General features: G+C 39.9%; 1 protein-coding gene across 2 annotated transcripts in view; it reads right to left on the bottom strand.

Annotated features, from left to right (window-relative positions):
* Nucleotides 1-14,200, bottom strand: part of ATP2A2 (ATPase sarcoplasmic/endoplasmic reticulum Ca2+ transporting 2) — a 43,694-nt gene that overhangs the window by 16,576 nt on the left and 12,918 nt on the right. For both annotated transcript variants that reach the window (XR_012058436.1, XM_004176420.6), the window contains exons 6-8: nucleotides 4,176-4,256; nucleotides 2,673-2,758; nucleotides 1,275-1,739 (exon numbers count right to left, since the gene is read on the bottom strand). Coding sequence is in view for 1 of the 2 variants with exons in the window: in XM_004176420.6 (XP_004176468.1) it covers nucleotides 1,275-1,739; nucleotides 2,673-2,758; nucleotides 4,176-4,256 (632 nt within the window). In the remaining variant the exon portion in view is untranslated. The remainder of the gene's footprint in view (nucleotides 1-1,274; nucleotides 1,740-2,672; nucleotides 2,759-4,175; nucleotides 4,257-14,200) is intronic.

The following is a 14,200-nucleotide window of genomic DNA, read 5'->3' as shown; positions in this document are numbered from 1 at the left end:
GCCCTCAGAGACTAACAAGGAACCAAGCTCTGCTGGACAAGATCTAAAACATTTACCCTCTAAATAAGGAGCAGAGCATTTTGAGCTTTTAAATAAACACAACTTAAATGATGAGTTAACCAGGGGAGCCTCCTGCTTTTGGCAACTGCAGGATGAAAAAAATCCCTGCAAAGACTAGGGCAGTTATGCAACTCTACTGCAAGTAACCTCCTCTGGAATACTGATGAGCAGCTGCTTTGTGTCTCTTAGGTATAAATACTATGATACTTAAGGAAGTACAACAAGTCAACCACCAATTAGGAAGAAAAAGCCATCAATCACATGAGAACAAAGTGCTTAGGGCTTACAAACTTTCACCACTGGTGTGCAGAGCCCAACATGCACACATTTGGAATTCTAACCCAATGTAATGAGGCTCTGGACATTGCATGCTGGAGTTGCTGTGCCACTGAGCATCTGAAGTTATTAAACAGAAGAATTCAGTGTTTTTTCCACTAAATCCCTACACAGAAGGGCAAACTGGCCACTGAACATGCATTATGTTAATTGACCAGCCATGAAAAGCCCCAAATTAGCCAACGCTAGACAGAGTATTGGGGGGAAGGGAGGAGAGGCACAGAACTCATGCTTACCTAAAAATACACCAACATTGAAGATGACCTGGCAATGCTGGTGACAGGGTCAACTGCACCTCAAGCTGCCAGATTAGTCACTGTTGCACACTGAAAACACTGCAGTGATCCCCATCGGACCAGCAAAGCCACTGAAGGTAAGATAACCAAATAAAGGTGGAACCACCCAGGAGTGAAAACACCTTTGACTACCTAAGTTACTGCAGTAAATCTCCTTTTCTTATACTCAGTTTCTCCATAATTTCTGCCTTTATCAATTGAAGAGTCAAGTGTTTGACACTTACACACAGCCCGTTCTACAGTGTAACTTTCTAATAAAAGGCATAAATCACACCAAAGAATTGGCAGTAACCTGAAAGGCTCACAGGAAAGTCAATGGAAAGCTGCTTACAAACAGTCTTCTGCTCTGTGAGTGTGGGTACAGCTATTTTTGGCCATGACTAAGTAAGGAAAGAGACAAAAGCCTTCAAGACTACACAGTGGAAAACTGAATTCAAAGTGGAGGCTTATCTCAGGAAAATAAGAGCAGGATTTTGATGAAATGAGAACCCAAAAGAGCTGGGATCAGGAGAATTTGAGCAGTGCTGACTCCTGAGAGTGGCTGAGGAGAACAGGAGCAGCAGGAGCAGCTGTGTGACGTACCCTGCACACAGACATCTGGTTGGTGGTCAGCGTCCCCGTCTTGTCGGAGCAGATCACCGAGGTGCAGCCCAGGGTCTCCACGGAGGGGAGGCTCCTCACGATGGCGTTTTTCTTGGCCATCCTGCGTGTCCCCAGCGCCAGGCAGGTGGTGATGACAGCGGGCAGCCCCTCGGGGATGGCGGCCACGGCCAGGGCCACGGCGATTTTGAAGTAGTAGATGGCGCCGCGGATCCAGGAGCCGCCGTGCACGGGGTCGTTGAAGTGGCCGATGTTGATGATCCACACAGCGATGCAGATCAGGGAGATGACTTTGGACAGCTGCTCCCCAAACTCATCCAGCTTCTGCTGCAGGGGGGTTCTCTCCTGCTCAGTCGCCACCATCTCGTCACGGATTTTCCCGATTTCAGTGTTTACCCCTGTTGCAATAACCACCCCCATGGCCTTACCAGCAGCAATGTTGGTACCCTGAGGTAAAGAAGAGCAGGGAAAACTTGGAGTCAATCTACAAATAGCTTTTGTGGGCGAGTTTCTTTTGTTTGGTTTTAATTTAACAAAAAAAAAACAACCCCAAACCGAAACCAAAAAACACCACAAAAACCACTCAAACCAAACTACCTCATATAAGTTCAGACTGTGCTTCAGCCAGGATATGGAAAAGGGTAAAGAGGAAGAGGATGACACTGCCTGTGTCTGTAAAGGAACACTCCAGGGTGGAATTTCTGCTCCCAGAACAGGCTCAAAACGAGTCAGTATTGATCTCTCACAAGCACCACAGCCAAACCCAGATGCTGAGCAAGCAGTACGTATTTCAACTGGAATACTGAATGTGTTTTACCTCTCTTTTTCTAATCCAGGCTCTATTTTGTCAGATTTAATGTTACTTGCTATGAGTAACAGATGTGTTCTCTAGGGCTCCCTGTGTGAACATATTTAACATGGAAATTAACAGTAAAATTAAGCTGCCTGCCAGCAAGAAGTTATTTTCTTATCTGAAAGATATTTAATCCTTCCTTCAAATAAACTTGAACATACTGTTTCATTCCTATACCAACTTTAGCTACACAACACCACAATTTGTGTGGCCTCTTATCACACGGAAGACTATTACTTTAGAAAATTACAGCAGAAACACTAAAAGTGTGCATGCTCCACTCTCCAAGACTTCCTTGTGAAGGATAAAAATAATTTTCCTCATATAGACTGGTTTCAGCTTCCCCTGACGACAGCTTTTATTAAAAGTTAATTTAGTTCAATGTGTATGGAGCCACACATAGATATACACAGAGAACATAGCAAAGTCATGCAGTTTTTGGGGGAAGACCTGAAGTTTTGCACATTTTTTATCAGCTTCAGTGTTATATTATAGATGTTTTGAAAACCTCAAAGTAAATTACTTACAGAAAACAGCATGTTCTTCTTGTCTTGATTTACAGCACGAGGATCAGGCACAGGGTCCGTGTGCTTAATAACAGACACAGATTCACCTAAAATAAAGATTATAGCCTTAAGAAGAGATTTTGTATCTGGAGTCCTGAGGGAATCAAAAAGTTATAATCTTCAGCTCTGAATTTTTTAGGATATCAAAATTCTTTCCTCAAATGATCTTAATTTAATTGCTTAAGTGAAACAGGAAATATTTCAGTTGGCCAAGAAAACCCAATGTCTGGCTTTTAGCAAAAACTCTGTATCAGTTTCTACAAGCATGTCACACAGGCATAGAAAGGCTCCTTTTCTTTAAAAGCAGATGTTCATTGCTACACCAGATTTCACAAGGTGGTGCTCTCAGCTTCAGTCATGAGCTACAGTACTTTGTGTAAGCTCAAGAGAGCCAAAGCTTCCTCCCTTTAAAAGGATTTTGTTGAGCAGCATCTCAGACTTCAGTCCTGTTTTATCTGACAGGAGACTTAAGCATCAACTTGGGTGAAAACAGCAAAGGCTTTCTTTAAAACAAGAATTCTGTTACTTAAATAAATAGCCCATTTTTACAGAATTCTGATGTGCTATTTCTACTTATTCCAGCAGCTTTACAGGCATGGAATGCATCCATTTTCCTATGCTAAACATAAGTAAAGCTTGATCAGTCCTGTGCTATTCAGGATCTGTGGTAAAAAACTCTGGAGCCTGTTTCAAGACAGATTCAAGGATGAAAAATAGGCTTCCTATGAATACTTTACTGTTTTAAAATTCAGAGCTAGTTAACAATAATTTATGCTACCAAAACAGGCAGACAGATCTCCATGTTCCAGTTGAAAGAAAACTGTTGTAGCATGCCTGGTTGATTCCCAGCTTTTTTCCTATATTCAGAAGTGCTGCTACTTTGTTTTGTTTTCAACAAATCTGAAAAGGGCTCTAAAAATAGCTCCTGCATTTGAGGGCTGGTACCAGAAAACACACGAATGTGCGTGCATAGAATTTGAGCAAATAAGGCTTGAGTGCACTGAGTCTTTAGTGGCAACAGCTTAAAAGCTGCCAGCATTGCAAAAATTGTTCTCTCCTGTTGCAGAAGACATTTAGTAAGATTTACATACTTTCATATTGGAGTGGTGACATGATGTTCAAACCTAGAACATTCCGTGAACTAGAAGAGAAATCCATATTTTACAAAAAAAAAAAAAAAAAATCATTTCCCACAGATTGCTTATGTCTTTTGGGGAAAAAGGAAGGCCAAAAAAGCATTACAAGACTCAGTAAGAATGTTCATCCCACTAAAGGGAAAACAAAGCCAATGATGAAGCAACACATTCAGCCACTCTACAAGTTACCAGATCTGAAATTTACTGCACTTGAATGCAGAGAACTTCAATTAGCTGCAGGCTTGTTTCTAATGGATCACTGAAAACAAATGGTGAAAAGGCACTTTCAATTATGCACATAATTACATGAAAGTCACAGAAACTGTACCTGTGAGAATTGACTGGTCTACCCTTAGAGTCGTAGATTTGATAGAAGTAATTCTTATATCAGCAGGAACCTTGTCTCCAACTACAAAGAAATGACAAGACAAAGTCAGAATTTTTCTGTTTGAGAGATGACTGACCAAGTGTCCCTTCCCTCCATCAGCCAGAAAAATGACTTTCCAGTAACTGCACAGATGACTGAGATCACCAGCAGCTTATTGCTGCTTTTGTGACTTGCAATACTCCCATTTTCTGAGTATCCAATACACCTTGGCAATTTAGACTTGCCCCTACCTAACCTCCAAGAAAGAAGCTGTAAATCACTGGACTGTTTTTCTAACCACATGGCCACTTGAAAGCAAAGGGAAAACATTCTCAAGAGCAAGATATCAGTTTCAGGAGACATATTTATAAACAATCAAAACCCGTAGCTAAGGTGAATCAAGTTCCCTTTTCAGAACAACGGGTCCTGCAGAGTCTTTTAGCTGTTTTCTCTATGCCCAAAGTGAGTCCTCTGCTCTCCAAAGATCACATTATCCACATCTATTTATTTAGAAAACGAAAAGAAGTTGTATTTTCCTTTTCTTTGGCACCAATTGTGAGAATAACGTGCTTCTGCAAATATGCTCTTGTAATGCTACACTTTGAATTCTGCCAGATGTTTTAGAGTTGGAAGTTAACCTCAGATCACACAGTAGCTTTATTTTCCAGTAATGCTGCTCTATTAAATAACCACAATCCATATCCCAGTTACAATTTTCACAGATCTCTGTTGTGTTTATCTTGTCATGCACATTTCTACTTTGCAAAAGAGAATACTGAAGAAAAAAAAATAACCCACAAACAACAAAACATCCATTAACAAGTGCTTGAGACACCCAGGCAGATGATAAAAGTTAACACTGCACTCCTAAAAATGGCAGTGATAAATCCAGTTGTCAGTTGATCTCCAGCATCCCTAACAGCTCAACATTATCTTCTCCCTTCCTATTTCCTCTCACCCAGCTTTTCTTAGCTTTTAAGAAAAAAAACTAAAGTTCTACCATTTTGTGCCTCCTGCAAATAAATGGCTTCATGCAAATTAACTTGCTAAAGCATATTAATGAGGCACATTTCTGATTCACATGGAGGGGTTCTACATTCTGCATGTCAATATTCCTAATTAACACATGATTGAACACTCCTAATGTAATTTAACACCGCAAGCATTCAAGTGTCAGCTATTTTATTATAAAATGATGCAAAGAAATAAAGAAGGGAGAATAACTAACAAAAGACAACTGATCCTTTCAGTAGGTGGAATCTGTGTCCCCGCAGTGAAATTAAAATAAGCTGCAATTCCTGCAGGAACTGCTTATGCAATCAGCAGCAATAATGCACATTAAGAAATAATATCACAAAAAGCTCTACAGTGGTGACACAGCCTTGGCTCATCCAACCCCTCACACCCTGGAGTGGAAAACTGTGGAACAAAACCCTGAAGAGGAGAATGAAGTGCTACTTCAAACGTTAGGAAAACTTCCACCATGTGACTTCCTGTAAGTTCAGAGTAACACCAACCACTAAAACCAGCAAAAGATTGTATCGTTTTGCCTGTAGAGGTAGATGTGTGTTTTTGTGAGCACGTATATATGAAGGGACAAAAATCCAGCTACAAATGTGTCATTATACCATGTGAATACTAATTTAAGCCACAATGCCCTTGAGCAGCAAGAGAAAATAGCCTTAGACAAACAGTGACCTAGGCCAAAAAAGGCAAAACTATTCAATTGCTCTCCTGGTGTCCTGAGGAGGGTTATTTGCAGCCACACAGTAGCAGCTGCTTTGCAGATATGGCTGGACAGGCCAAGCCCTCAGAGCAATGTGCTGAGAGCTCTGGCAACCTGCACAAACATCTGCAGAGCACTGCAGAACTACAGGCAGCCCACAGCCACCACGTCTGGCAACACTGGTGGAGATGCAGAACACAAAAAGGAGCTGTTAAAAAAACAATCTTAAAACTTTCAAGCAACTGGACAGAACATACAGCAAAGTTCACAAGTCTAACCTACTTCTGAGCTTCTCCAAGTTGGTCAAACCTAATATTCACAAGATTTAAAATACTTGGAGAGACCCCTCTAATAGACTGTTGATATTAACATCAGTATTTCCATGAAGACTACTACTGTTGTTATCAATTGCCTGAATCACCGGAACTGAAATGTTAAATTTAGTATGACAGTGCAGCTTCATAAATCTATCTCAACGATTTAAGATAAGACACATTATTCACTCACCCTCTCTGACTGGGAAAGCTGTAGTAAAATATTCAAGGCATTTCCAATAGGCAGGAAAGCTGTATGTCAGGGTCAATTACAGAAACATTTTAAACAGCTCTTTGCAAAATACCTACTATGAGACTAAGTCATTTACAGTCTTTAATATACTTTCAAGAGCACAAGTGAAACTGAATATAAATAGGAAGCTATCCTATGACAGAGATGAACCACAGGAAACTTTCAGTGAGCAGTGTACTACAGATCTCATCTACAAAGAGAAGGCTCTTTTAACACATACTTAAAAACAGGAAAAAAATGGGAGGTTGTTGTTGTTTTTTGGGAGGCTTTTTAAAATTCATGTAATTCAGTCCACAGAACCAATTGAAGTAATACCAAGGCTTGAGAGAAATGAGAAAGTGATTATGTCTTTGTGTTGCTCAGCACAGAGCTGCTACAGTAAACAATATAATTCCATAGTCTGATATCTAAAATAAAAAATCAGTTGCAGAAGTATTTTCATCCATTATTTCAACCCAAGTTTTTAATCCTAAATAGTCCCTTGATTTCCACAACAGCTCTGAAGAAATAAAATAAGCTGCTTTCAAAAGTGCCCAGGTATGTGCTCTGAAACATAATGTCACCAAATACATAACTACTGATTAGAACAGCTCCACCAGCTACAGCACTGGCTGCTGTCTGGAGGAGTGAAAGAGTTTGGTTTGAACCATTACAGCTTTACCCACAGAATCCTTTTATTCCCACACAAAATTTTAGAATTTTAATGCTGAGCTTCAGCACACAATAAATGAATCTGTGCAAGAACAACTTGGTCGTGACAGGGGGTTAAGATGAACATCCATTTTATTTAACTGTGCATGAGTCTACAATGAAACAGACAATTTACAATTTCTACTCCTTGGTAGAAACTGGAGCAGTACTTTGTTGCAATATGAATTTAAAGTTTATGTCAGTTGCTTTTTCACTGTAAACAGGGATAATTTAGTACTTTCAAATGCTGGGTTCTTCAGCCATCTAACCAGCAATGCTACCTTTCAAAGTTCCCACTGATTGCACCCAACACTCCAGCCTTTCTTCTCAAGCTCCCAGCCCTTATCTTCCCACTCCCAGTGCTGCTGCAGTGTTATGGGTCAAGTTCCCTCCATGTGGACAATCACTGACACAGATATTTGATTTTTACACAGTCCAACCCTGCTTCTCCACAGACTTGTCCCAAATTGACTTCAAGTACAGAATGTACTATTAAGCAACCTGAGTCCCAATTTTATCCTTGGCACTGGCCAAGTCCTACAGTGAAGTTATCAACTCATTACCTGGCTGTTTCATTTGAGCACTGATATCCCTTTCAATACTTCACCAGTTTCCAGCATAGCAATCAAATTAAATATTTCATTTCAGAATTCTGTCAGAAAAAGGTTTGAGGCACACCCTGGGAGACCTCTACAGCTAAAATACAATATTAATTTTGCAGCCTATGGCAGTCTGTGCTTTAAGCAGCCCAGGAAGATAGGCAGAATTGATGGGATGCATATTCTATGAAAAATGAAGGTGGAGGGAAAATAACTATTAAAGCTGAGTGGATTTCAGTCCCTTGTATTTTTAGTTACTTCTGGGTACTAACAAAGACCCTTAGACTACAACAAGACCATACTCCTCTTTCAAGTCTCAAATTATTAGACCATATCTCAATATAGTCTATTGGGATCCATATTCCAGATTTTCTTGTCAAAACTGCTGGTGGCAGAGGGCTCAGGAAGCAATGAACTGTACCCCAAAAGCCAGTATGCTATAGAACAGTCCTCAGAACAACACTGAGGCTTGAAATGTGTACTTTGAACACCAATATCAGCTCTGTTAACTCTGGCCCCTCACACCCCTGCAGACTTGCTCAGGCTTGCAGGCAGGTACATTATATAAGTTTTGCTTCTTTTTTATGTTAATCTGTTATAATTCCTCTTCTAAGCAAAGAAAGTGATCTATTTGCAGCAAGTCCCTTTTTGTGATCACAGCAAATCAAAGATATTCTTCCTGTAGATATCAGAGGAGCTGTTCATATACAACATGTACCTCACACTTTATTTGTGTTTATCATTAACTAAATCCAGTGTCACCCTGGATCTGCTATCAGCACACTGAGGGTTGGAACTGGACTTTTGTAATAAAGATTATCAGGACAGCTCCAATTATTCTATAGTTGAACAGTTTTTGAACACAAACAGTTCCTGAAACTGAGTAAAAGCATCTCCAAACCAATCCCAAAACCCACCAAATTTTAAGAATTTTTGAAACAAATAGATTTAAAATAACACATAAGGGATGCTACACACTTCAATCAACGGAACTGAGAATTTTCTGAGTGTTGAATTGAGTATTTCTGGGAATAGTAATATTTAAAGCTCACACCTGAACAGAATGGTTTGCTTTTATTTACAGGTAGAGCTGCTCCAGCAGAACTGTTTTTTATATTAAACTTCCTTGACACAAGCTCAGCTTAGCTCCTCTTCCCCCCGTTGTAGAAAGACAATCCCATCTTCCTATTGTGCTTGATTTCCTTAGACCATCAGAAACATAATTTTTCTTCCGCAGTAACAGATTTTAAGTAATTAACACTTCCTGAACAGGGCATAATAAAATGGTACCAAAAATCAGAAGCTCTACAAAACAGGAACATAATTGGGTCCATTTATGCTTTCATACAAGGCCAAGAATGTCAAAGTGCCAAAATTAGAAGAGAGATTATGAACCAAATTTTAAGTCTGAGTTTCCACTCCAAACCAGGAAGGTAAAATTTATTTTCCATCGAGACAGATTACACCAGCAAAAGTCCAACAGCTGTAACCATAGCAGTAAAACAGCACTTGCTTTAACTAACAAGGTGACAAAACAATACATTTAAATTCATTTTTTGCATTAGACAATGTGCATGAAACAGCCTCTATCATTCACCTTCTGCATTCTGGGTAGACAGAAAATATCCCCAGAGCTTAGTGTGCAGTGCATGCAAGGTGTGAGTACCCTAACCCAGGAACTGTTCAAGGTAGAGGTTAAAGAAAATTTAAACAACACATAGATATTGCTTTCTTATAAAGGGAAGCCAAAAGGACAGAAAAGGCTTTGCTTTCTGGGAGCAAGGTATTTCCAGGTCAAAACTGAGGGTTGAGAGAAATGGAGATACTGAGTTAAACAGTCCATAAGACTCGAATTTTTCTTACACTTGTTTTTTTTCATTCTCTAAAAACAGACTTGTCATTCTCTCTGAAGAGGGCACCAGAACATTAGGTAAGATGTGCTGATGGACAGGGACCCTGCTTCCAAGTCTGCACTCATTTCTAAACCACATTTGTCTAGTTTTAGCTTTTAATTAGTGGATCTATTTATACCACTGCCTACTAGATGGAAAACTCTTGTGATCAGCCTACAAAAATATCTAATAGCAGAAAGAATGCACTGGTAAGTTAAGCTTCAACTTAAGCCAGGTCAGGTAGAGAACAACGACTTCTGCACACCAAAGCTGAAGTCCTGTTTCCAAGTTATGCTGCATTTGGGTAACAGAAGGACCAAAAGTCAGAATTCCGGAAGTGTGGCAAAGTTTCAAGTGCAAATTTTCTTTAGGCTTAAAAGAAACCCCAAAAAAACCCACAAAAAAGAGCTTCCTTTGCCAGGGTAATACAGCAGTAACTGAACATTATCTTGATGTCCAAGCTTTTTGTTCAGTACTATTTGTCCTTATAATAAAACCCACTCAGTATCAGCTCTGTCAGAGTACAGAATATCAGGCATGTTCTCAATTTTCAAGCAGCTAAATCAGAATTAGTTTTGTTATTTTTACCAAACAGTTTGGTAACTCTGAAGGAAAATGCTACAAGAATTGGGGTAAACATTGGAAATGTGTTTTGCAATATTCCAATGTGTGTTAAAAGTGACATAGTTTTAGGCCATGCCCTGAGCTGAACCTCACATAACTCCAGACTCAGTGAAGTATGGAATGGAGTTTGGACTGTATCTGGTTATCCCCACGCTGCCTCTGACGGGCTGGCCAAAATGTTCACTGAAGCTCACAGACTTATGCACTACTTGTACATGTATTTATTAACCACTGATCTTATTTTTCTCATTCAAAAGTAGTACTTTAGGAAAAAAAAAAAACCAACCAAAATATATGCTTTAAGACACAGACCCAACAGTTTGCACCTGGTAAGGAAATGCCCACAACATTTGCAGTAAATTCTTTTTCCCCACCAAGAGAAGCTCTCAGCAGTTTGCTTCAGGACAGCCTCCAGCAGTTCTCTGTTCTGGGTTTAAGCCTTCCCCCATCCTTTCCCTTATCTTTTCCAATCTCAGTATTTTCCCAGAAAAAGTAAACCTGCATCTCTAGCACCGAGTCTGAAAATCAATCCTAGCTGTCAGAAAAGTAACACAGGCACAAGGACCCAGATGTCTGGGAGTAAGACCTGCAACATCTATGTTTTCAGTTGTACCACCAGAGAGAATCTGGAGCTCTTCACAACCACATGGGAGTGACATAATCCACATCAAGAATCTTCTTTCCTGACCTTCTTCATCCCAGAATTAAACTTGATTATAAGGCATCCAAAAGTCTTGAAGTGCTCTGCAGTTGGAATAAAAACCCTCAAAGAAGTTCTTGCATACTCTGTGCCAGGTATAAAACTAAATTTTCTGGAATATACAGTAATTTAAAAAGCAACAGCTTCTGGCAACTCTGTGTATATTTTTAACGTTTTGAGTACTTACAGATACAGTAACAGATGACAAGAACCATCCTTCAGAAATTCAGGAAAAAGAGGAACTACTGTGGCTGCACTTCGGTAATTTACTGACTGCAACTATTGAACTTTCTTTTATTAAATTACAAAAACTCAGATACAGTGTATCTGCTCCAGAAAATTTTAGACTGGAAAATACAGTGGAAGTGAACAAAGATCATTTCTGCTCCCAAATGTGCTTCTATTAAAAAAATACATTATTTACAACCAGTTTATCCCAATTTTTCAGGCTAGCTTCATACAAAACTTGTAAGAAGTAGGGCCATGCTATTCTAAATTTCTCTTTCAAATGTCACTTTAACCCAGCAAACAAAAAACTTAACTAAACCAAAGTGTATCTAATCTATTAAGATAGCCCCTGGTTACAGATTTAGAGTGTACCCTGCAATTAACTCCAGCTTCTACAACAATATGATAATCCATTTAAAGGCAGGCAAACTGAAAAGCCATGTGAGGACAGCATCTGGATGTCTGTCACTTCATCAATTCTAAGACTCTGTAGCTTAGTAACCATCACACACTACAGCTCTGAGAACCACACCCACCATAGGTCTGCAAGCAGATTTAAGGCACACTTTCTAAATCTGTGACCCCAAAATCCCTAAGAGCTCCTGTTCATTGTACAGTACCTTTTCCACCATCTCTGCTGAAGTAAACATGGAGGAAAGTCCTTTAACAACATGCAGTTAAGAAATTAATATCTGCATGTACTAATAGCAACCTAACAATTCCTACAATGAAGTCATCTCTGTGTCAGACCCACACACACCTATTTCAAATTAGCAAAGCTCTTACAGCATTAAATACAAGTATTTGGCAAGGGATGACTTGCAGAAATTTGTTCACTCTTACTTATCAGCACAAGGGAGAAACCAATCACCTGGTTGTTTATGCCACAGGGTTGAAGGAGATTTGCCTGGACACACAAATGTCGTTGGCACTTGGCCAGGAATTCCAGAGCCAGATATGTATCCCAGCATGAAGGGCTCTGTCACTTCCCTACATGGCCATATTTTGCAAACAACGTGTCAAAGGCCATCACAGTCCTGCTGCACTTGAGGCACAGCCATGCACAGAGTCTCTCTCACCTCCGAGTCTTGACACCAGCGCTGGGACATGATGCATTTATTTGGCTCTTCTCTACTTGCTCTGTGGCATTTCTCAGTTAGATTACAATTAAAACTCATCATTGTCTAGCTACAAGAATTTATTATTTCAATGTCAGAAGTTGTGTTACACTGAAGCACTGATTTCTCCATTAAACATCCACGTGACTTATAATCAACTGCAGCTTCAAGTGAACGTAATTTAAGTGTATTGGTTGATGCACAAATTTAAGTGAGTATTTTACCCAGAAAAGTTTCTACAATCCAGCAACAAGCCAGACCACCTATCTTAAAGGACAATCATAAAACTTGGATATTTTTTGGGTTTCTACATGATCATACTGGCTTAAGCTTGCCCTTATCTACATATGCTGAACTATCCTTGTTCTACAAGCAGATATTAATAATGCAATAGTAACCCTATGATAAAGAGGACACTATGCTAGTTAAAGGCAGTCTGGTGTTACAGGCACATTGGTTATTCCCAGTTTGTTTTTCTCCCTCAGACATAGGCCTTTTAAACAGAGTAATTGATTTTATTGGTACTGACAATATACAGCAGGTAAGTAAAAACCCACACATCCCCCAGGTGTTCTCATACAGAATAAAGGCAAAGCTAAACTTGAAGATGAAAACACAATCTGCGCCCTTCTGAAATGGCAATGACTCAAGGAGAAAGTGTTCTGTGTTCTGTATACATGCCAGAGCACCAAAATCCAGCATTTCTCCTCAGTGATACCCCAAACCAGTGCAAAACACACAGTCATCAAGTCCCAGTTCTACCAATTCTGCTTTAAAGTACCAAAAAACACAACCCGAGTGTATTCCCATGATGAAAAGTCCTTCCAAAACCACCATTCCACTGCTGACATTTAAAAACAGGATAAGGATTTGGCCCAGCCATCTACTGCAGTCTGTAACTGATAGAGTTCTGTTTGCCTCAAAAGGACACGTCAAACATAGCAGAAAGAACCCCCCTTGCAGAGCACGCAGCTCTGGCCATGCAGAGCAGGAGCAGTGAGGCAGAGCAGTCACTGACAAGGCATCACAGTGCACCCTTCATTTCACTATCACCACTTTGGATTTGGACTTGTAGCTGAACCATCCTGTGCACAAAACAAGGCTTGAGACAGAAAGTTTCTCAAGGAATGAAAGCTGGGCAGGCAGCCAGCACCAACTTCATTCTGAGTGCACACTCTCTTTGCCTGCTAATTAAAACAGGAGGATAGTCAAGTTTAAGGGTATATATTTATCTCCTCTTGAGATAGCTACCACCTCTAAAATCAAAGTGACACAAGTGCAAAGTAAGTTTGATGTACACCCTGCATTGTTCCCAAAGGAAAAAAATCACTCAGTTAACAGTTGATAATGACCTACAAAATCTGAACATGTAACACTCCTGACACTCAGCAAGAGCCACCTAGTTTTATCTGGGAAGGAACAGTCAAGCCCAGTTCAGAGAAAATTTATTACTATGGCATTATCACCAAAATGATGGAGTTTTAGCTAGAAGTATATAACCATTCTATTTTTGCACTCCTTCCAGACAGAGACACAGCTTTTACAGCAAAACTAAGATATTACAAAGCTCTAGGCAAAAGTCCAGCTTTTTAAGACTGGCACTTCAAAAGCTTACCCAGGAGAAACAGGGTACTCTACTCTGCATAGCTTATGTATCCGAGATCTATAAAGCGAATTGTCAGAAGGAGCAATAAATAATTGTGGAAGATGAGAAAACAGTGAAGCCACATGCCAGTCACACTTGCTGAGAGGACAGAAGACATTTGTGAAGAGAAGTTCAAAGGCACTGCTACTACAAGCCTAAGAGCTGGAGAAACACATTCAGATGAAATAACAGACTGT

This window comes from Taeniopygia guttata, chromosome 15 (assembly GCF_048771995.1).
Source record: "Taeniopygia guttata chromosome 15, bTaeGut7.mat, whole genome shotgun sequence".
Taxonomy (NCBI): Eukaryota; Metazoa; Chordata; class Aves; order Passeriformes; family Estrildidae; genus Taeniopygia; species Taeniopygia guttata.
Note: the sequence above shows the minus strand (reverse complement) of the source record. Positions and strands in the feature narration are given on the sequence as shown.